This window comes from Pelobates fuscus, chromosome 5, assembly GCF_036172605.1.
Source record: "Pelobates fuscus isolate aPelFus1 chromosome 5, aPelFus1.pri, whole genome shotgun sequence".
Classification (NCBI taxonomy): domain Eukaryota; kingdom Metazoa; phylum Chordata; class Amphibia; order Anura; family Pelobatidae; genus Pelobates; species Pelobates fuscus.
In genome coordinates this window covers 254,172,101-254,195,338 of record NC_086321.1, presented here as the reverse complement: position 1 = coordinate 254,195,338, position 23,238 = coordinate 254,172,101, and the positions used below count along the sequence as shown (strand labels likewise).

At 40.6% G+C, this 23,238-nt stretch overlaps 1 protein-coding gene across 5 annotated transcripts in view; it reads left to right on the top strand.

Annotated features, from left to right (window-relative positions):
• SLC24A2 (solute carrier family 24 member 2) overlaps positions 1–23,238 on the top strand; it is a 284,348-nt gene that overhangs the window by 175,006 nt on the left and 86,104 nt on the right. For all 5 annotated transcript variants that reach the window (XM_063455237.1, XM_063455238.1, XM_063455239.1 and 2 more), the window contains one exon: positions 8,085–8,193. In XM_063455237.1, coding sequence (XP_063311307.1) covers positions 8,085–8,193 — 109 coding nt within the window. The remainder of the gene's footprint in view (positions 1–8,084; positions 8,194–23,238) is intronic.

The following is a 23,238-nucleotide window of genomic DNA, read 5'->3' as shown; positions in this document are numbered from 1 at the left end:
TTCCTTGAGAGTCTTGAAAGCACCAAGAGCTTCCTTAGACCAGAACTTAGTATCAGCCCCTTGTTTGGTCATATTGGTAATAGGCGCAATGATAGAGGAGTATCCTTTAATGAAGCGCCTATAGTAGTTGGAAAAACCAATAAACCTTTGGATAGCCTTGAGTCCTTTGGGCAAGGGCCAGTCTAAAATAGATTGGAGTTTTACAGGATCCATTTTAAAACCCTCCCCAGAAATCACGTATCCAAGAAAGTCTACCTGAGACTGATCAAAACTGCACTTTTCCAATTTGCAATATAGACCATGTTGCAGCAGCTTGTGTAATACCTTTCTGACCTGTCTATGGTGAGTCTCAATCTCCTTAGAGTGTATTAGTATGTCGTCCAGGTAAACAATAACACAATCATGCTGAAACTCCCTAAGTACCTCATTAATCAAATCTTGAAATACTGCAGGAGCATTGCATAGTCCAAATGGCATAACAGTGTATTCGTAATGGCCATACCGGGTATTGAATGCCGTCATCCACTCGTGACCTTGCTGGATTCTCACCAAATTGTAAGCCCCTCTGAGATCTAACTTGGTGAAGATTTTGGAGCCCTTAAGACGATCAAATAACTCGGTAATCAGTGGGATAGGATAGGCATTTCTGACAGTTATTTTATTCAAGCCTCGGTAATCGATACAAGGTCTCAGCGTGCCATCCTTCTTCTTAATGAAAAAGAACCCAGCCCCGGCCGGAGAAGAAGACCTCCTGATGAATCCCTTTTCTAAATTATCCCGAATATACTCCTCTAGAACCGAGTTTTCCTGAACAGACAAAGGATATACATGGCCCCTCGGAGGCATAGTGCCGGGTAGCAGCTTAATCTTACAGTCAAATGACCTGTGTGGAGGCAAAGAATCGGCATTCTTCTTGTCAAACACTGCCCTTAAGTCTAGGTAAAGGTCTGGTATTTGTCTTTCTGTGGACTGAGTAGGATTCTCCGGTATGTTAATATTAGCTAATGGAGAAACCTTGCACAAACACCGATCCTGGCAGCCCTGGCCCCACGAGAGTATCTCTCCTAACTCCCAATCGATAATAGGGTTATGTTTTTTCAACCATGGGTACCCCAGAACTATGGGAACGGAAGGAGACGAAATGAGCAGAAGAGATAAATTCTCCACGTGTAGGATACCAACATTTAAATCAATGGGTACGGTCTCACGAAAGATAACAGGGTCTAGTAGTGGTCTACCATCTATGGCCTCAACGGCCAAAGGTGTCTCCCTTAGCTGGGATGGAAAATTGTTCTTACTAGCAAAGGCTTGGTCGATAAAATTCTCAGCAGCACCGGAATCTATCAATGCCATAGCCCTTACTACTTCCTTCCCCCAAGTTAAGGAAACTGGTAGCAGAAGCCTGTGATCCTTATAATTAGGAGTAGAGGACAAAATAGAAACACCCAAGGCCTGTCCTCTAGAGGGACTTAGGTGCGAGCGTTTCCCGGGCGGTTAGAACAGTTCGAGAGTAAATGACCCTTGGCTCCACAATACATACACAAACCCTCTCTTCGCCTGTGCTGTCTTTCCTCCTCAGAGAGGCGGGTATACTCTATCTGCATAGGTTCAGTAAGCAAAGATATCGTGGAGTCAGGACTTGGAAAAGCAGGAGCTAACCTAAAAGAAGGTCTCTGGTTCCTCTCTCGAGTGTTCTGTCTCTCTCTTAGACGTTCATCTATATGAGAGATGAACGAAATTAAATCCTCTAAATTCTCAGGGAGTTCTCTGGTAGCAACCTCATCAAGGATTACATCAGATAGGCCATTCAAAAATACATCCATATACGCCTGCTCATTCCACTTGATTTCTGCCGCCAGAGACCTGAACTCTAGTGCATAATCCACCAGTGTTTGGTTCTCCTGTCTCAGGCGCAACAGTAATCTGGCTGCATTAACCTTTCTACCTGGAGGGTCAAATGTTCTTCTAAAAGCAGCTACAAATGCGTTATAGTTATAAACTAATGGGTTATCGTTCTCCCATAGTGGGTTGGTCCATCTCAGAGCTTTCTCAATGAGTAGGGTGATAATAAATCCTACTTTTGCCCTATCTGTAGGATAAGAGCGAGGTTGCAATTCAAAGTGGATACTAATTTGGTTTAAAAAACCACGACACTTCTCAGGAGCCCCACCATAGCGTACTGGGGGGGTAATGCGAGAAGAAGCACCCACTGTGGCTACCTCTAGACCTGAACAGACAGGAGAAACAGGGGTATTACGTATCTCCTCTGGTGGGTTATTGGCACAAGCTAATAGAGCCTGTAGCGCAAGCGCCATCTGATCCATTCTGTGATCCATGGCTTCAAACCTAGGATCAGGAGCAGCCAGCTGACTGTTTGTACTTGCAGGATCCATTGGCCCTGTCGTAATGTCAGGATCGGGACAGGGATCCAACACGCAGAGTACAAACAGTAGCTAGATACGTATACCGGACCTTAGAATGGCCGGACTAACGTAAGTAGTACAGTATAGAATGGTCAAAGACAAGCCGAGGTCGAGGGTAACAGAAGACAGGTAAGCGAGAGACAAGCCGAATCAAGGGTAACAGAGATAAGCAGAGTAAGGTAAACAAGCCGGGTCAAAACCAAAAGGGATAATAGAATACACAAGCACTGAGTGACTAGAACAAGCTAGAACCACGACAGGGCAATGAGCTAATGAAAGAAGCTCTGTTAAATACCCTGTTCAGAGCAGTAACCACGCCTCCAAGGCGTCCTGATTGGTCCTGCAGCCATTGACTGACAGGTTGTTCCGGGGGAGTGTCCTGATGACTACTTCCTGCCTAGATGCTGTAAAAGGCAGTCACTCCCTCGCGGCCGGCCTAGCATGACCGGATAGACCGCGGGGAAGGGAGCCATCAGACCGTCTGGATGGAGGAACAGCTAAGTCTCTACCTCTTTCGGAGGTAGAGACCACAGGTACCCTGACACAGACACACTGATAGTCACACACAGACTCAATGACAAAGATACTCTCACTGATTTGACAGACACTCACAAACATACACTGACACACTCACATGCAACACTCATACAATCACTCAGACACACATACACTCACTCACGCACACACTCACAGTCACTCACAGACACACGTACACTCACTCACACACACTCACAGACACATACACTCGCTCACAGTCACTCACAGACACACATACACTCACGCACACACTCACAGACACACATACACTCACTCACGCACACACACTCACGCACACACTCACACACAGTCACTCACAGACACATAGTCACTCACAGTAACACATACACTCACTCACGCACACACACAGAGACACACACTCACAGACACACAGACACTCTCACACAGAGACACATACTCACAGACACACACACAGACACACACACAGACACTCACACACTCACAGACACACAGACACTCTAACACAGACACTCACACACACAGACACTCACACACTCACACACACAGACACTCACACACACAGACACTCACACACACAGACACTCTCACACACAGACACTCTCACACACAGACACATCACATACATTCACAAATTATTTTAATAAATAAATAATATCTACCCAGCCTCCCTACCTGGAGAGCTGGTGTGGATCATTCCCTGGGGTCCAGTGGGGCTGCTGGGCGGCGTGCGGCAGTGCTGCGATCAGGCGCTGCGAGGGAGCTCTAACCTCTCTGCTCTGCTCCCTCGCGGGCTGTCTGCTGATGCCGCGGGAGCCGGAATATGACGTCATATTCCGGCTCCCGCGGCATCACTAGACAGCGCGCGAGGGAGCAGAGCAGAGAGGTTAGAGCTCCCTCGCACCGCCTGATCGCAGCACTGCCGCGCCGGGGGCGGAGATGGTGGGCGGCAGGAGGGAGAGCTTCCCTCCTGCCGGTCACTGAAATCTTGCGCCCCCGGAGCCGGTGCGCCCTAAGGCGGCCGCCTGTGCCGCCTTATGGACGCGCCGGCCCTGTCCACAGCACCATGCTGGTGCTTGGTGACATATCTTATTGTTGAATTTTGACCCTAATGGTGGGATAATAGGGTAGTTCGAGCAGTGGTGATACCATGTATGTCTCTATAAAGTATTCATTAACTGCACACACATACCACATACTCACAAAATTTAGGATTTTTATTTCAAATAAGTAACAAATTGGGTTATGTTGTCTGATTTAGTCTTCTATATTTTACCCCAAAGCTTTATGTCTGTATGTCAGTTTCCTCTGTGTGTAAATGTGTGTGTAAAATATTTAAAGGATATGGAATTAAGACAATTTATTCAAAAGCAAAAGAGTTAGTTAAAAATGAAATAATAGCTGAGATCCCCGCGCCCTTTAGAAAATGGGAACAGGACTGTCAGATATCTACACAGTTTAAGGATTGTGGAACAGCCTTTATGAAACTGAAAAAATCTAAACATTGTCTAAATTTATTGGAAACAGAAGTTAAAAAGATGGTATCTAGTTCTACTAGGTTTATCAGGATCTCTCAGACTAAGCACTTATTACACTGTGGTGGGTGTACACACACATTGTTTCTTTTTGTATCAATGAGGGAGATCACTGATCCCCACAGGCAGGGAGAGATGCAGGAAAGGACCCGGGGAGCTCTAGCCGCGGCAACGCTCAGATCTCGTGAGAGTGAACTCTAGCCCAGCAGGCTCGAGTTCACTCACCACTGAACCACCAAGGATGGCTGCAGCACGGCCCCTACAAAAGGTAAGAAGGGAAGGGGGCTATTTCCTAACTGGTCCCCCCACCCCCACATTCCCTCCAAACAAATACACACACACAGCACCCACACAAATACAGCACCCTCACACACACACACACACTAGCAGCACCCTCACACTAACAGCACCCTCACACATACACCCTCACACATACAGCATGTTGGAGATGTATACAATCAGAGGGTAAAATGGAACATATTTGGTGGAGTTTCCCTAGGATGATAAAATGATGGAACTATGCTTTTGATACAGTTACAGATTTAACTGGTATAACATTAAATAAGGAACCGGAAGTAGCACTGTTACATTTAAATTGTCAGCAACAGTCTAAACCCCATGTTACTTTAATAATACATTGTTTTATGGCATTTATTTTATTGTCCTTCTTGCCAGACACTGGAAATGAATAGAAGTCCCATCTAAAGATCATTTTATAAATCAACTTCTTTATCAGCTTGGTATGAAAAAAGGATCAGTATATTAAACAAACCATAAACAGACAGCGAAATATGAATATTATATACATTTTGTTAAGAAGCACCATAACAGACTACCTACTGGATTAAATTTAGATCCATAAGCATTAGACTATTACATGATAAACAAGGAATGGTGTTGCCACAGCCTTGACGTCTAGTTTAAAGGGACAACTAAAGATAACAATTTTCTGTATTTATAACATGATAAATACTCCCTTTTGTCGTATGAATGTATTTGTTGTAAGATACATGTTTGTATTTAATGTACTTCTCATATGTATGTTATTTATTAGAAAACAAATAAAGATTACAAAAAAAGTGACCTCTGTGTGTAAATGTGTATGTGTCAATGTCATCTGTGTGTAAATGTGTCTGTGTGTGTCAGTGTCTTCTCTGTGTAAGTGTGTATGTGTGTGTCAGTGTCCTCTGTGTGTAAATGTGTGTGTCAGTGTCGTCTGTGTGTAACTGTGTGTCATATTTTTATTTTGTGACTTTTATACTTCAGATGAATAGTTCATACATTCCTCCTTTAATACACAATATTCACAATATGTCAAATTTATTTAAAAAATATTATTTACTACTTTTAATCAGGCTTGTTGTCTAATATGGGATTAACTTAAATATCAGTGTCTACACGTTTTATTTGGAGTTTATATCACTGTTTCTTGAGGCAATTATACTGAGAAATTGTTTTAGACTTACAGGTGTAAAAGGTTGAGAAACAGTGTACTGCACATGCCTAAATCTAAAATCTACATGACACACTTCCAAATTAAATTCTCATTGGTTAATTGTGGAGATGTGATATATTATATTTTTAAGCAAAACAAAACAAAAAATAAATAAATCTAAGCAGTAATTTTATCAAAATGCATTTCCCTACATGTGTAATGCCCTTTCATAAGGATTTATAATTTTCTTGTCAGAAGGCACAAAAGTTATGCGGCTTGCAATCTAACATAAAACAAAATAAAACATTCAAAATGTGTAACAAGATATAAGGAAAGAATACGAACTGAGACAAACAATACAGAACAAATGTGTAATAAAATATATTTGAAGATTTATTTCCTTATCACCTATACATTTAAAAATGTATCATTTTAATTTCCACAACTTAGTAAGTCCTGAATGCCCTGGTCAAGCAACCACAGGAAGTTATAACGACAACTACAATTCTCGGCTTTAGATTGGCTTTCATTCTTACCTTGATATAACATATGTCAGTCACGTTAAATGAAAATCTGTTTATTGAGGTTTGTTTATAGTCAAACATTTAATACTGAAAACAGTTTTCCAATGTGTACATTAAAGCAGAATCAAGAATCATATACTAGAGCAGCTAGACCAAAATCACTGGATGTCCAGGGTTCCCGGACTGAGTAATGTGAGTTCTGGGCACTGCATGCTGGTGAGGGATGAAAAGAGCTTCTTCTCTTGCAGGCAGCACTCTGTCGCCTGTAGACATTGAGCGAGTAACTAACATGCACAGTCCAAAAAACTTTCCTCAATATGAAATTCTCCCCTCCTTTTGTATCTCTTCTCCTGATGTCCACCCATAGGCGTGTGCACGAGGTGTGCCGGGTGTGCCTGGGCGTACACTTATCCCCACGGCCCGCGCTACGTGCCTCCATAGGCCGGTGAGGGAGATCAATGAAAAAAAGTGTGAGTGGCCACTTGTAAATGCAATTCTTACCATTTGCCTTCATACACAGTTATACGCTATGTTGTTTTATTTGTGATTGGTTCAGCAGATCATCCCCTTTTTTTTGCTTATACTGTGTGGAAGACAAGAGGAAGTCTTTTGGGATACTATTGGAAATCTTATCCTATACAGGAAAGTTTATTTCTGCTGATATAAATTAAGCACTTTTTACACTGTGGTGGGTGTACACACACATTGTTTCTTTTTGTATCAATGAGGGAGATCACTGATCCCCACAGGCAGGGAGAGAGGCAGGAAAGGACCCGGGGAGCTCTAGCCAGCAGCTCCGCCGGGTTTCTCTCACGAGGTTAGAGCGTTGCTGCGGCAACGCTCAGATCTCGTGAGAGTGAACTCTAGCCCAGCAGGCTCGAGTTCACTCACCACTGGACCACCAAGGATGGCTGCAGCACGGCCCCTACAAAAGGTAAGAAGGGAAGGGGGCTATTTCCTAACTGGTCCCCCCACCCCCACATTCCCTCCAAACAAATACACACACACAGCACCCACACAAATACAGCACCCTCACACACACACACACACTAGCAGCACCCTCACACTAACAGCACCCTCACACATACACCCTCACACATACAGCACCCTCACACACAGCACCCTTACACACACACACCACCCTCACAAACACACACACAGCACCCTCACACACACAGCACCCTCACACACACACACATAGCGCCCACACACACACAGCGCCCACATAGCACCAACATAGCACTCACACACATCACCCTCACACACACACACACAGCACACACACACACAGCACACACACAGCACACACACACACACACACACACACACACACACACCCCTACACAGCACCCTTACACACACAGCATCTGGTTTATTTAGAGGGATAGATTTGACAAGTGTGCATAACTCGAATCACAGTTGACTATCTTAGACCTTCTACAAATGGAAAGGGGGGAGAAGTTGGGTCTGCCAATATGAAAGCTTTTGATAGCTTGTGTTTTAGGTGGCTTGTAATATGACTTCACAATTCTGATATTTTGCTTGAAATTATTACTGTAGCCTACAGAATGTTCCATCATATCTTATTAAAAAGCCTTTTCACGCTCTCATTATCATATTATTTATATTTAAATATTTCTTTCCTTCATAGACAAAGCCGCGTCTCCAACGAGGTGGGAGCTCTGCATCACTACACAACAGCCTAATGAGGAACAGTATTTTCCAGCTGATGATACATACACTCGACCCCCTTTCTGAAGGTAATTATTTTAACTAGAATTTAATGTGAGTGTTCTTTACTGTCCTTCATCTTTTTCTTGTTGTTGCCATGTTTCCAGTATTTGTAGATTGTTTAAATATGTTAAGGTATGCATTCTTTATGTATTCACTGCTGCTATGACCAAACACATTTTACAAAAAACAACAACATAGGTTTCAAGATAATGGGTATTATTTATTTAGTGCCTACATATTCTGCAGCACAGACTAATAAAGGTGAACAGAAACAAAAGTGAGAAGAGTGTTCTGCTCAAAAAAGCTTACAATCTAGAGGAAGCTATGAACTGTTGGGTAAACAGCACAGAATGTAGAAAGGACTGGTGGTTTTCAAATACGACAATGGCTTCTTTTAAATACATGTTAAAATTATTGTATTATTATAAAATTAATTGTATAAGATACACATAAAAGGGGCTGGGGGAAAGAGACACACAAAAGGGTGTGGGAGAGAGACACATAAAGGGGCTGGGGGGAAGTAAGAGATACACAAAGGGGGAGTAAGAGATACACAGGGGCATGGCAATGGGGGTTGCGGTGGGGGCAAAATGAATCTACGCTTGTGTAGCCATAAACATTTGCACCAGTAGAGAGATCGAAGAAGAAGCATTTTAATGACATCAGCACATATAAATAGTGATGATATACATTAATACGGTTAAGAGACTCAGCATAAAAAACAGACGCAAGTCAAGTATTGAATCTTGAAGAACCAAAACTGAAACAGGTAGCAGAGAAAAGTTACTGACAAAAAGGAGATGCTGAAGGATGAGAATCAAGACTGAGCAGTGTAGAAAAGGCCACGGTTGTGAAGGTTTTAACTAAAGAATGTGTTTAACAGTGGCAAAAATAGCACAGAGGTCAAGAAGAATTAATAGAGACTAATGATCTTTGGATCGAGAAGTGATTAAATCATTGATGACTTTCAATTGGGCAGAGACTTCAGAAGTGAGAGAGTGTAAACGAGATTGAAAAGAGTCAAGAAAGTTAGTCATGTGAGCATAAATAAGCCAACTAAGAAGCTATGAGTTAAACGGAAGTAGGAAAATAGGATACATTCAGAGACGTTGGGCTGAAAAAGCTTTTTTTTTAAGGAAATGACAGTTGCATGTTTTAACAAAGTGGGTAAAAGACCAAAAGAGATGGAAATTGAACATGTGAGTTAAGGATATTTAAAAAAACTATGAAAGTAGGCTGCATAAGATGTGATGTGGTGGGATCGAGGAGCCATGTAGTCGAGTGACAGGGTAGAAGAAATGTGTTGCAGAGGAAGTCTGATGTGGTATTGAATATCTTCTAAGAATTCTTATCAGAATTGGAACATCTTAGGATATAGCAGGTTAGGTTTGCATACTCAAGTTAAATTTTTTAACTTTGGAGTAGAGCATGTTATGGTTGTAATAATCTTGACCTGTTTGGTTAAAAGAACTTTGGGGAGATTTATCAAGGTAAAACAGGTGCAATTTGGGGTGCAAAATGTTAAATGTTGAGAAGTTTTACTGGTTTCCATTGTAAATAGAACTAATTCAGAACTTTGAAAAACAAGATAATGCAGCAAAATAGTGTAACACAGTATATGTAAAATTTGGTTTAAAAATATATAATGGTGTCACTCACAAGCCTGGAGTCATACCGTCATATGACTCCGGTAGTATATGCCTCTGGACCATTCAAGGTTGTCCAAACCCCTTCTGTATGAGGTGTTTTCCTTTAAAGTGCTGTAGTTCTTCTTTCCAGTGCTTTGGAATAATAGATACACCAGGTCCAGGATAGTGAATCCAATAAAATGCTTTATTTCTTTAAAATCAAAGAATAAAAATAAATAAACGAATCTGTGCCAGGTAAATACCTGGATAGACTAAGTAGTCCAATATCAAATGTCCAAAACGCGTTTCGCCTTGTTAAAAGGCTTCCTCAGTTGGTTGTTCTGTCTCTTCCTCCCTTCTCCTGTTTTTAAATCGCCCGCTTCAGGTTGTTAATTGTTTGTATTTCCGGTCTCTCATTTCCGGTTTTTCGTTTCGTGGAACGCACGTGCGTTCCACTGTGCGTCCTTGCTTCCTGAATCATCATTCTGGTGAAACGCACCTTGTGTTCGGTTTCCGCTTCCGGTTCCGCGGTCAGTGGAACGCACTTGCGTTCCAGCGAGTGTTATCACGGACACCTTTGTTTTACCTTCTAGACATTAATGCATGAGGTTTAATCTATATACAGATAACACCATCTTTAGTGGTAAACCTTATTTTTACAATGTTACTATTATCCCTAATTTTGTGTATCCTTCAAGGGTGACTTCATTCCTGTTCATATATATTCCCACTATTGCATATACATCCACTTTCAAATATATTTTAAAGAAGAAAACATTTAAAAAGACCTTGTCAATAAAAGCAATGTTAATATATATCCTAAAAATATATATGGATAAAATCAAATGATAATTTAAAACCCATTTCTTTAAAAAAATCATTGATAAAAATGCACCATGTTAATTCATAAAATGGCATAATTCAAAATCATTATTTAACCCATATGGTATCATCGTGTTAAAATTGTAAATGAATTTCATCTCCTCCCTTCCAATCTTTTTAATAAAATCGCCACCTCTCCAATCTTTCTTCACTGTTTTGATTGCCATAAAAGTTAGCCCTTCAGGGTTAAGGTTGTGAACTTTTTTAAAATGATTCGAGACACTATGTGTCTCTATCCCATTTCTTATGTTCCTTATATGTTCTGCCACTCTTGTGTTTAAGTTGCGGATTGTTCGGCCTACGTATAAAAGGTTACACGGGCATTTTAAAACATATATTACCCCCTTTGAGTGGCAGGTTAAATGGTCTTTTATTTGAAACTTTCGGTTTATGATGGGCTCCACATCTATTATGTGACGTTTTTTGCTTTTAGTATTTCTGCATGCCAGGCACTGCCCACACCCATAGAAACCATTGCTCATATTAAAAAAGGTTTTATTGGTTTGTGTTGTGTCCTTGTTGCAACTTTTTACCAGCGTGTTTCTTAAATTCTTTGCTCCTCTATATATTATTTTAGGTTTGTCTGGTAGAATGTTTTTAAGGACAGGGTCATCTTTCAAGATGTGCCAGTATCTATTTACAATTTTGTTTATCTTCCTATTATTTCCATTAAAACTACATATAAATGGGGTGTTGTGCCCGCCCCATTTTGGGTTCTTCTTTTTGTCTTTATAAATTAAAGTGCTCTCTCGTGGGATCTTGAGGACGTCTTCTAAGGCTGCTTGGAGTTTTGTTTCCTCGTACCCCTTTTGCAAAAATTGTTTTTTAATCTTATTTGCTTGTATTATGTAATCGCGATCCTCTGTACAGTTGCGTCTAATACGCAAAAATTGGCCTTTTGGGGCATTCATTAGCCAGGGTGCGTGGTGGCAGCTTTCCTTACCGATGTATCCATTGGCATCTACCTCTTTGAAGTGGTTTTTTGTTACGATCCGTGAGTCCATTATGTTAATTTCTAAATCTAAAAAATTAATTTGTTTAGTGCTAATCTCTGCGGTTAAAACAATGTTCCATTCATTGGTGTTCAAGTGTGTGATAAATTGGTTTAAATCCATGTTAGTGCCTGTCCAAATAAAGAATATATCATCTATAAAACGGCGATAGCACACCAAGTTCGCCCCCCATGGGTGTCCTTGGTATACAAACTGTTCCTCCCAATAAGCCATAAACAAGTTGGCATAGCTTGGGGCAAACTTGGTGCCCATCGCCGTTCCCCTAATCTGTAGATAGAAGGTCTCATTGAACCAGAAAAAATTGTTGGTTAAAATTAAATGGATGCCTTCTAAAATGAATGGCACATCTGGCACATCTGGCACATCTTGAAAGATGACCCTGTCCTTAAAAACATTCTACCAGACAAACCTAAAATAATATATAGAGGAGCAAAGAATTTAAGAAACACGCTGGTAAAAAGTTGCAACAAGGACACAACACAAACCAATAAAACCTTTTTTAATATGAGCAATGGTTTCTATGGGTGTGGGCAGTGCCTGGCATGCAGAAATACTAAAAGCAAAAAACGTCACATAATAGATGTGGAGCCCATCATAAACCGAAAGTTTCAAATAAAAGACCATTTAACCTGCCACTCAAAGGGGGTAATATATGTTTTAAAATGCCCGTGTAACCTTTTATACGTAGGCCGAACAATCCGCAACTTAAACACAAGAGTGGCAGAACATATAAGGAACATAAGAAATGGGATAGAGACACATAGTGTCTCGAATCATTTTAAAAAAGTTCACAACCTTAACCCTGAAGGGCTAACTTTTATGGCAATCAAAACAGTGAAGAAAGATTGGAGAGGTGGCGATTTTATTAAAAAGATTGGAAGGGAGGAGATGAAATTCATTTACAATTTTAACACGATGATACCATATGGGTTAAATAATGATTTTGAATTATGCCATTTTATGAATTAACATGGTGCATTTTTATCAATGATTTTTTTAAAGAAATGGGTTTTAAATTATCATTTGATTTTATCCATATATATTTTTAGGATATATATTAACATTGCTTTTATTGACAAGGTCTTTTTAAATGTTTTCTTCTTTAAAATATATTTGAAAGTGGATGTATATGCAATAGTGGGAATATATATGAACAGGAATGAAGTCACCCTTGAAGGATACACAAAATTAGGGATAATAGTAACATTGTAAAAATAAGGTTTACCACTAAAGATGGTGTTATCTGTATATAGATTAAACCTCATGCATTAATGTCTAGAAGGTAAAACAAAGGTGTCCGTGATAACACTCGCTGGAACGCAAGTGCGTTCCACTGACCGCGGAACCGGAAGCGGAAACCGAACACAAGGTGCGTTTCACCAGAATGATGATTCAGGAAGCAAGGACGCACAGTGGAACGCACGTGCGTTCCACGAAACGAAAAACCGGAAATGAGAGACCGGAAATACAAACAATTAACAACCTGAAGCGGGCGATTTAAAAACAGGAGAAGGGAGGAAGAGACAGAACAACCAACTGAGGAAGCCTTTTAACAAGGCGAAACGCGTTTTGGACATTTGATATTGGACTACTTAGTCTATCCAGGTATTTACCTGGCACAGATTCGTTTATTTATTTTTATTCTTTGATTTTAAAGAAATAAAGCATTTTATTGGATTCACTATCCTGGACCTGGTGTATCTATTATTCCAAAGCACTGGAAAGAAGAACTACAGCACTTTAAAGGAAAACACCTCATACAGAAGGGGTTTGGACAACCTTGAATGGTCCAGAGGCATATACTACCGGAGTCATATGACGGTATGACTCCAGGCTTGTGAGTGACACCATTATATATTTTTAAACCAAATTTTACATATACTGTGTTACACTATTTTGCTGCATTATCTTGTTTTTCAGAATATTTGCTGCATTGAGCTCCACCTTTTTATGTATGTATACTATGTATTTTTAAGTGGTGTAGGGGATACCACTTTTTAGGTGTTTGAGCATCAGTCCCTAATCACCCCCACATTGTGCACCCATTTTATTGTATAATTCAGAACTTTGTCCGAGAATAGCATCTGCTTTTGTCGTGATAAATTTGCCCACAATGTTGTAAAAAGAGTTTGTTAGAGTGAAACAAGTTAAGGCTGAGATAGGTAAATGGAGCAATTGGAAACCTGTAGAAAGTGTTGCAGAAAGAGTAAGTAAGACCTTCTGATAGACCAAAGTGGGCTTGGCTTACGACACTGGATGAAAGGCATATCGAGAACACAGGTTTGTAGATAAGGGCAAAAGTCAGCTAAAGAAGTGTCAGAGATTGGAATATAAAGATTGAATACAGGTTAGAAAAAATGAGGTCAAGGCTATTACTGATCATATGAATTCTTACAGACACTCGAGCTTTCTTACCTGATTAGTAGATTCATTAAGCTGTTGATGTTGCCAAAATTAATGATGGAATGTTAGATGAAAAAATTTGGAAGCCAAACTGAGAAGTTTTCATGGAAAATGAGAGAAAGACCGTGGGTGTTAGAAAACTGAGATTTTTTAAAACTGAGATTTAAAAATCGGATAAATGTAATTTGAAAAGAAAAGGTAGGGATGAAAGGGGTAGGAATGAAAAGAATACAAAATCATGGAGAAAGCAGCAACCCTATACCACCCACTTTAATTGCATACCATATACCGCCTTTACCTCCCTTCTTACTCTCTGTGTGGTTTGGCTGAGTGTGGCTTGGCTGAGGGTCTCTATAGAATAAAAAGGAAAGGGAAGCAGATACATTAGATCCTACAGTGTTAGCATTAGACAGGCTTAAGGCCCAGGTAATGTTTGCTGGCAGTTTACCATAAACTGTGTTTAATTACATCTGTTCAAGACATTCATACAGTTCTACCTCTGTAGAGTAACACTAAGCAGGCTATTCATGTGTATTCATTACACAGGGGAATATGTATTTTGGCAGTACTTTACTAAATACTTTTACTAACTATTACCATGTAGCACACATTGAGCTAGAATTTAAAAAAACACCCAGTGGTTTTCGCTCCTTGTCAAAATAAGAACTGGTTGGGTTAAAAATAGGTTAAAATTAGATGTTCAGAACCTAGTGTAAAGCAATTACTAAAGAGACTGTCATGTCTAAACAACAACTATTTAAATACCAACATCATTCATGTGAACCTCTAAAGTAATGTTTACTTCTTAAATAAGAACATTTTAAAACAGATTTAGCACAAAACGTGAATGTTTAACCCTATAACATGCTTACATGATATTATATAATGGTTATTATGTTCTTATATTTATAGTTTTTATATAAAATATCTTTAATTTATATATATTTTAAAGTTTACATATATGTGTTTATTCTGTTTATCCTCTGTATAATGATATGTCTTTTTCTTTCACCTTGAAATAACAATATATATATATATATACACATATATATGTATATATATATATATATATATATATATATATATATATATATATATATAATATGCATCTATCCATCAGTCTGTCTATCTATCAATCTATGATCTGTCTATTGTTTCAAAGGGACGATCATGTTTTCAAGTCCTGCACCATGGGTAGTATCAGAATAAAAAAACAAAAACATACTGCAATGTTTAAAGGACCACTCTAGGCACCCAGACCACTTCAGCTTAATGAAGTGGTCTGGGTGCCAGGTCCTTCTAGGGTTAACTCATTTTTTCATAAACATAGCAGTTTCAGAGAAACTGCTATGTTTGTGAATGGGTTAAGCCTTCCCCTATTTCCTCTAGTGGCTGTCTCACTGACAGCCGCTAGAGGCGCTTGCGTGATTCTCACTGTGAAAATCACAGTGAGAGCACGCAAGCGTCCATAGGAAAGCATTATGAATGCTTTCCTATGTGACCGGCTGAATGTGCGCGCAGCTCTTGCCGCGCGTGCGCATTCAGCCGACGGGGAGGAGAATCGGAGGATCGGAGGAGGAGAGCTCTCCGCCCACCGCTGGAAAAAGGTAAGTTTTAAACTCTTTCCCCTTTCCGAGTATGTTTTCCTGGCACTAGAGTGGTCCTTTAACTAAAACCATGAAACACAGGAGAGTAGCTGTGGAAAGAGAAACACACCTGTGAGATTTAACAAAGTGTAACATACTGTCTAATTTTGGCACAATTTATTAAATCTGTTTGGCACAATTTGTAAATCTGAACATTTTTTTCATCTGTTGCTCTCTAATTGTCAATTTTGAAAATGCCTAACATACTTTACTATGAAGAAAACTTTTTAGATCATTTTAATAAATATGATCAAATACCGTATTTATCGGCGTATAACACGCACTTTTTTCCCCTGAAAATAGGGGGAAAATCGTGGGTGCGTGTTATACGCCGATATCCCATAATTACTTACCTGTCCTGAAGCGTGGGCCGGCTTCACAGCTTGCACCGCGGTACAGGAACTTTAATTTCATGTTCCGGTTTCCGGCGGGACTGAAAGGAAGTGTGCACAATAGTGTGCACACTTCCTTTCAGTCCCGCCGGAAACCGGAACATGAAATTAAAGTTCCTGTACCGCGGTGCAAGCTGTGAAGCCGGCCCACGCTTCAGGACAGGTAAGTAATTATGGGAGGGGAAGTACACTATGGGAGGGGAGGGGGGGTTCAAGTACACTATGGGAGGGGAGGGGAGGGGGGGAAGTACACTATGGGAGAGGGGGGGGGGAAGTACACTATGGGTGGGGAGGGGAGGGGGGGAAGTACACTATGGGAGGGGGGGGAAGTACACTATGGGAGGGGGGGGAAGTACACTATGGGAGGGGGGAGAATACTATGGGAGGGGAGGGGAGAATGGGATGGGAGGGGGAGAATACTATGGGAGGGGAGGGGAAGTACACTATGGGAGGGGAGGGGGGGAAGTACACTATGGGAGGGGAGGGGGGAAGTACACTATGGGTGGGGAGGGGAGTGGGGGGGAAGTACACTATGGGTGGGGAGGGGAGGGGGGAAGTACACTATGGGAGGGGGGAGAATACTATGGGAGGGGAGGGGAGAATGGGAGGGGAGGGGGAGAATACTATGGGAGGGGAGGGGGAAAATACTATGGGAGGGGGGAGAATACTATGGGAGGGGAGGGGGGAGAATACTATGGCAGGGGAGGGGGAGAATACTATGGGAGGGGAGGGGGAGAATACTATGGGAGGGGAGGGGAAGTACACTATGGGAGGGGAGGGGGGGAAGTACACTATGGGAGGGGAGGGGGGGAAGTACACTATGGGTGGGGAGGGGAGTGGGGGGAAGTACACTATGGGTGGGGAGGGGAGGGGGGGAAGTACACTATGGGAGGGGGGGAGAATACTATGGGAGGGGAGGGGAGAATGGGAGGGGAGGGGGAGAATACTATGGGAGGGGAGGGGGAAAATACTATGGGAGGGGGGAGAATACTATGGGAGGGGAGGGGGGGAGAATACTATGGCAGGGGAGGGGGGGAGAATACTATGGCAGGGGAGGGGGAGACTACTATGGGAGGGGAGGGGGAGAATACTATGGGAGGGGAGGGGGGGAATACTATGGAAAGGGGGGGACACTATGGGATGAGGGGGGAACACTATGGGATGAGGGGGGAATACTATGGGATGAGGGGGGGGGGAATACTATGGGAGGGGGGAAATTTCCTGGAATTTCTTTCTAAAAATGAGGTGCGTGTTATACGCCGGTGCGTGTTATACGCCGATAAATACGGTAATAACATTTAGCCTGCACTTTTTAGAACACTGGTAAATATCTCCCATTGCCTCTGTCTCCAACATTTCTCATATTAATGTGGTCTTGGTGCATAATTGCTGTCCCTTTTCTCTGGCAATGTCTAACATTGCTGTTTCGGCCATGTGCATTTTGCTGAGAGCAAACTTCTGCTAGCCATCATACATCCAGCAACTAGAGACACTTGTTTCCCAACACATTTAAAGGTGTTCGCCATGAAGTCAGTGAGTGTATCCAATGCTTTCCATAGAGAACAATTAGATTCAGTGCTTCTCCATGAAAAACATTGGACTGGTGGAGCTCTGTAATTGCTGTGCATGCACCACATTTCATCGGTGCTTCTGAAGGAGAAGAATTAGATTGGACACAGGAAGCTGCATTGGCTGCAGAGAGGATCCTGTCCCACCTCCCCAGACATGGCATCACGTCCTCCACCCCAATGCAGTGAAGATAAAGTAGAGAGGTGCGAGAATTATTTTTGGCCTCCCTACCGCACGGGTGATTAAAAGGTAGATCCCATCTGTCCTGCAACTCCAGAAATGCATTGACAGCTGGGGCTCTACCATTTACCCATGTCTGCAGGTTTGTATTTAGCACTAAGCAGTTTTTGTGTGTTTGAATGTAAACAGGTTTTTGTATGGAATATGTTTGTATGTGTGTAAGAAATTTTGACACTCTTACAGGGATATTCTTTTAGGGAATGTGTGACAAATAAGACACAAACACAAGTGTATAATAAAATGTATTGTAAATATTGTATTATAAATACACATTACCCATTATAACCCATTATAACCACATCCATTACATAATCAAAAGATACATAATAAAAGGGCAATACTTCATTTAAATGAAGATCTCCCCCTTGCGCCCCCTTGGTAGTATGGGGCAGTCACATGTGCTTGCTGCTCTGTCCTCTCCAAAAGAGACAAAGAGAGGAAGAGAACCCAACCTCCTTGGCTGCTGTTCTTTTAAAGACTCCTTCTTGCAGTCATTAACTACAAGTCCCAAAATCCATTTTCCCTCCCAAAAGTTGTTTATCCAGCCCCCTTTCTCCAGAGAGTTCTGTATTTACACAGGTCTTTCCCTTTGATTTCTTCCCTCCAGCTATACTGTAACGTTCTGAAAGAAGTGACCAGTTAGGCTTGGTTTCTGGGTAGATTGGACAGGATAGCTTGGGAAAACTCACACTTCCATGGTTACACCTATATGTTCCTTACTCTGATCTTCTGATAACATGCATGGAAAACTGGTTGGCAGGAGAACTGCTGGAGGGATGTAAGCTTTTGTCTTAGCTGGGTGGGGTAAAATGCAACTGAAAGCTTTCATCATTATCACACTGTTATTAAGGAAATTACCCCAACTTGTGAAACCAGTCACATACACAGAAAGTTATATACATACAATATTGCAGTTTTGCATATCAATTTCTCACATGTGTTGTTGGCGTGACTGCAAGCATGTATGTAATGTGTAGTGTTGGTTTTTGAATGCAGGGGTGTATTTACATATATTTTTGGTGGGTAACACAGATGTCTGTTTTTATGTAGTGTTGACGTTTGAATGCAGGGGTGTATTTGTGTGTAGTGTTAGTGTGTGAATGCTGATGTGTATGCACATATACACACACAGAGAGATATATACACACTGAAACACATGCGGACACACAGATATACACACTGGTACACATGTAGATATACAGACACATATACACACTGACACACAGATACACAACCTGACACACATGCAAATACACAGACACACACATAGATACACCAAAACACACAAAGACAACATACAGATACACATACACACAGACTACATACAGATGTACACACATATATACACACTAACATTAACAGATATACTGGCAAATATAGAGACAGACAAACTGACACACACATGCACACACACAGACATACTGATGCACACTGACAGACATACTGACACACACCCTGACAGACATACTGACACACACCCTGACAGACATATTGACACACACACTGGCAGACATACTGACACACACTGACAGACATACTGACACCCACACACACAAAATTTACACTTTTAAACACACCATCCAGTTTCCTACCTTGGTAGCTGACTTTCCTGCTGGTGGCTGAAGGTGTTTGGAGTTGGGATCGGGCTCTCTCGGCCAGCCCCTCCTCGACTCTGCCTACTCTTACGCGTGGGCCGTCACTTCCTCCTAGCCGGCTACCGAAAAGCAAGGGGCCCGGTTGCGCCCTCAGTGCGCGACCGGGCCCCTGCTGACAGAAGCCCCGTGGGTGGCCCTTAGTGCATGGGCCACCCAGTGGGCCTCCTTAGTGTTCGGGTTACCGATGGGGAGAAATGGTTGAGGCCAACTGGGCCTACTGTGCAGCTGCTTCGGCCCCCCCAAGAGTAACCGGGCCCAGGACAGCTGCCCTGTTTGCTCTGCATTAAAGACGGCCGTGGACATTAAGGTGGGTGGGGTTGGACACTTCCACGCCCATGCTATACATAGTTGTTGCCCAATGAGAATATATATTAGCAATATATTGTTAATGTATGTGGCATCAATGGTAGTGCAATGAGTAACAAAAAATATTCTGGTGTTAATTAGGTATTTCTTTGTGCATTCAACATACATCTATAATTAAATACAACTAAGAGAAGCTGAGAATGTTTATCATTCTCTAAATAATATATTTATTTATTACAGCTTGCTCTGTGAAAATACATTTTTATCTTTTTTATTGTGAACGAGCCAGCAGTTTGTGCAGGACAAAATAGGACACTTATGACACGCAAGTTTTTTTTTAGGACTTGTACAGTCAGTAATTTTATATTGCATGTTAATGAAAAGAAGCACATTGCTGTTCAGCAATTTAACCAATGTTCTTTATGCCTGAAGTTTAACAGAAATCTACACGTGATGCACACTTAACTTCTTCAACACTGCCTAAAAGTCAAGATTACATTTTATATTTATTAATTAGGCTTTTGGATTCTGCTCCATACACCACCATTAACCACCATACACCACCATTAAGTAAAGGATTTTTGAAAATAAATAATTTGGACATTTTTCTAAAAGCATTATATCATTTAGAAAGTTTATTAAATCGATACCCAATTTAGCATCTATCAAACAGCTAAAAAAATATTTCTTACTAGACATTGTTCAGTAATTCAAAAACGGAAAATAGGTAACACTAAAAATAATAATTGAAATGAAAAGCACAGTCTAATTACAAATAAGTAGTAGTAGTAACAATTAACAGTGATAAAAGTTGAGAGCAGTACTATGTACCAATGCTAATATCATGTCTTAAGAATGTAATCTTTCTTGGCAGGAGACTTTGGCAAAACGCTTCAATTTGTAGCAGTATTTGCGCATAAAGAAAGCAAAGACTTGGAGAGATTCCAATACTGTAGTGTAGTATATCAGATGAAGTGAAGCAAACGAGACAAATAGATAATTACTAACTCACGTTTGTTGGAGCTAACACCAGCTCCAGTATGAACAGCATACAGTGGTATAGAACCCCACTTGTAGAATATATGGAAATCACACACATGATTAACCATGTAGACTATCTGAGAAACTAAAGGAAAATAAAAGAAACAGAATAGTGCTCTCCGCAGGTGATAGTAAGAAAAAAAAGATAAAACAAATCTCACTTTATGGAGCAGGTTTACTTCTCTTATTAAGAAGAGTGGGTGGTATGATCCTCACCCTGGATCCTTTATCTTGTCTCACTTCTACCTAGGGAGGATAGGTGGAAGTAAGACAGGATAAAGAACCCTAGGTGGGGATTATACCCCCCACGCTTCTTAATGACTTGAATAGAGCAGTAGAAGTAGCAGAGCACTTTTGTTAACTCTATTACTGTAACTTACTTATTATCACTACTACTTATTGAATTACTTTGCTTTATAATAAGACTGTGCTTTTTGTTTCAATTATTATGTTTAGCGCTACCTGCCTTCTGTTTTTGTACTATAAATTTGCCATTTATGGTTTTGAGGGAACCCCGCTACTTTTTAACTGTTCAGTTATTTAGAACTTATCCACTCCATTTGTTATTGTTCATTAATTCACCCATCCAATAATATTTCAAAGTAATCAAGATTTGTATGACAATTGCATTGCCTTACAAAAAGGATTTAGGATTACCATTAGCTTAAAGATCCAGAATGCGAGGGACATATGTCAGAATGGCAAAAACGTATTTAAAAAATGATGTACTTTTTTATACTGTATTTTTACACAATTACATCATACAGCATGCTATGTATTAAGACTTGCAGATTTCGTGCAGGGTTTTTTTACATGGCATGCATCTTAAACGGTTACTCTCACCCATTTGGAGGGAGAGACATTTCCCGTGTAAAATACCCTATACGAGAAGGTGCCCCTCCTTTATTTGCAGTAAATGGGTGGGAGAGGAGTGCCTGCAAGGATGCATTTTGTACACAGAATTGACATTGATTAATTATGAAAACAAATCACAATACCTGTTTTTTCTGAGTGAAGCAATTGCCTCATTCAAAGCTCAAGCCTTTTGAATGAGACGGTTGTCTCAAAGTGATGCACATCACACACGCTGTACTATATTTAGGGTTGCCATTTGGGTTTCTTTATCTTATAGCAGCATCGGGAAATACATGTCCTTGTGTGCCGGAGATTGTGAGAGTAGCATTCCTGGGCAGAACTAGACGCTGTTTATGGCTGTTGTCCTTGATTCTGAACCCACCCCAATTGATATAATATTATTAATTTAATGAATACGCGGAGAAGCATCAAACGGCAGACTTTGATGGACTACCATTATACTTGCCCTCCATCAAAAACATAAATAAATGTCTAAATACTGTATATGAATGGATCAATAGGTGCAGAGCTCCTGAACAGCTTCAAAGGGTCAGATTTAAGTAGGATTCTGGGACACGGTGGGTATATCTACAGTTTGTTGCAGCAGCATGCAATTCTATTTGAAACACTAATGCCTAATTTTAACCAGGACACTGTGTCTACTAAATATGGACATTATGTTCATATTCCTAAGTATTTGCATTCAGCTAGCATTTTGAAATATCAGTAAAATCCCCTACAAAAATTGTATTTGTGCATCTTTTTGCTGATTTTGAGAACTTGCACAAACTTTCATTAGAAAAGGCAAATAAACATTTGACATATTTATGCAAAGGAAAAACTAATGAAAAATTGAAATCCTGTAATTTACGTTTTTTTTTTTTTTATTAAGCCTGAACAGCAATCTATACATGAAATGTTTTATGTATGTTATCAAAGAACTTGGTAATATAGATGCTATCAAGCAAGAACAACATATAATGCTATGGTTTATAAATGTTTTTTTATATTTTTTTTTATAAAACTCATTTAGATTAATATCTGTCGCAATCTGATTCAGGAATAGCACGTTGAAATAAAATGCATTATAGAAGCAATTCAGACGTAGCAATGTGTTGGCATTTGTATTAATTTGTAATGTTGCTTTTCTTAAGAAGAGATTAGTTCAAGTTGCCATTGAATAGCGTGCCAACCTTCTTGATAAAATATTTAATTTCACAACAGGAACAATATTGTGATGTGAAGGATCTAACTGGTCCGGCAGCTATGCTATATATTATTGTATTGTCATAGTAAAAGAAGGGAATTAATTATACATGAGTGAGTGAGACAGGTAGCTTTAAGGCTGAGCTTTTTCACTCTAGGTGTTCTAGAGCTGGATTTATCTCATTCACTTGTGCTCGGTGACCTTTCCTCCGCAACTTCTACTGCTCTATTCAAG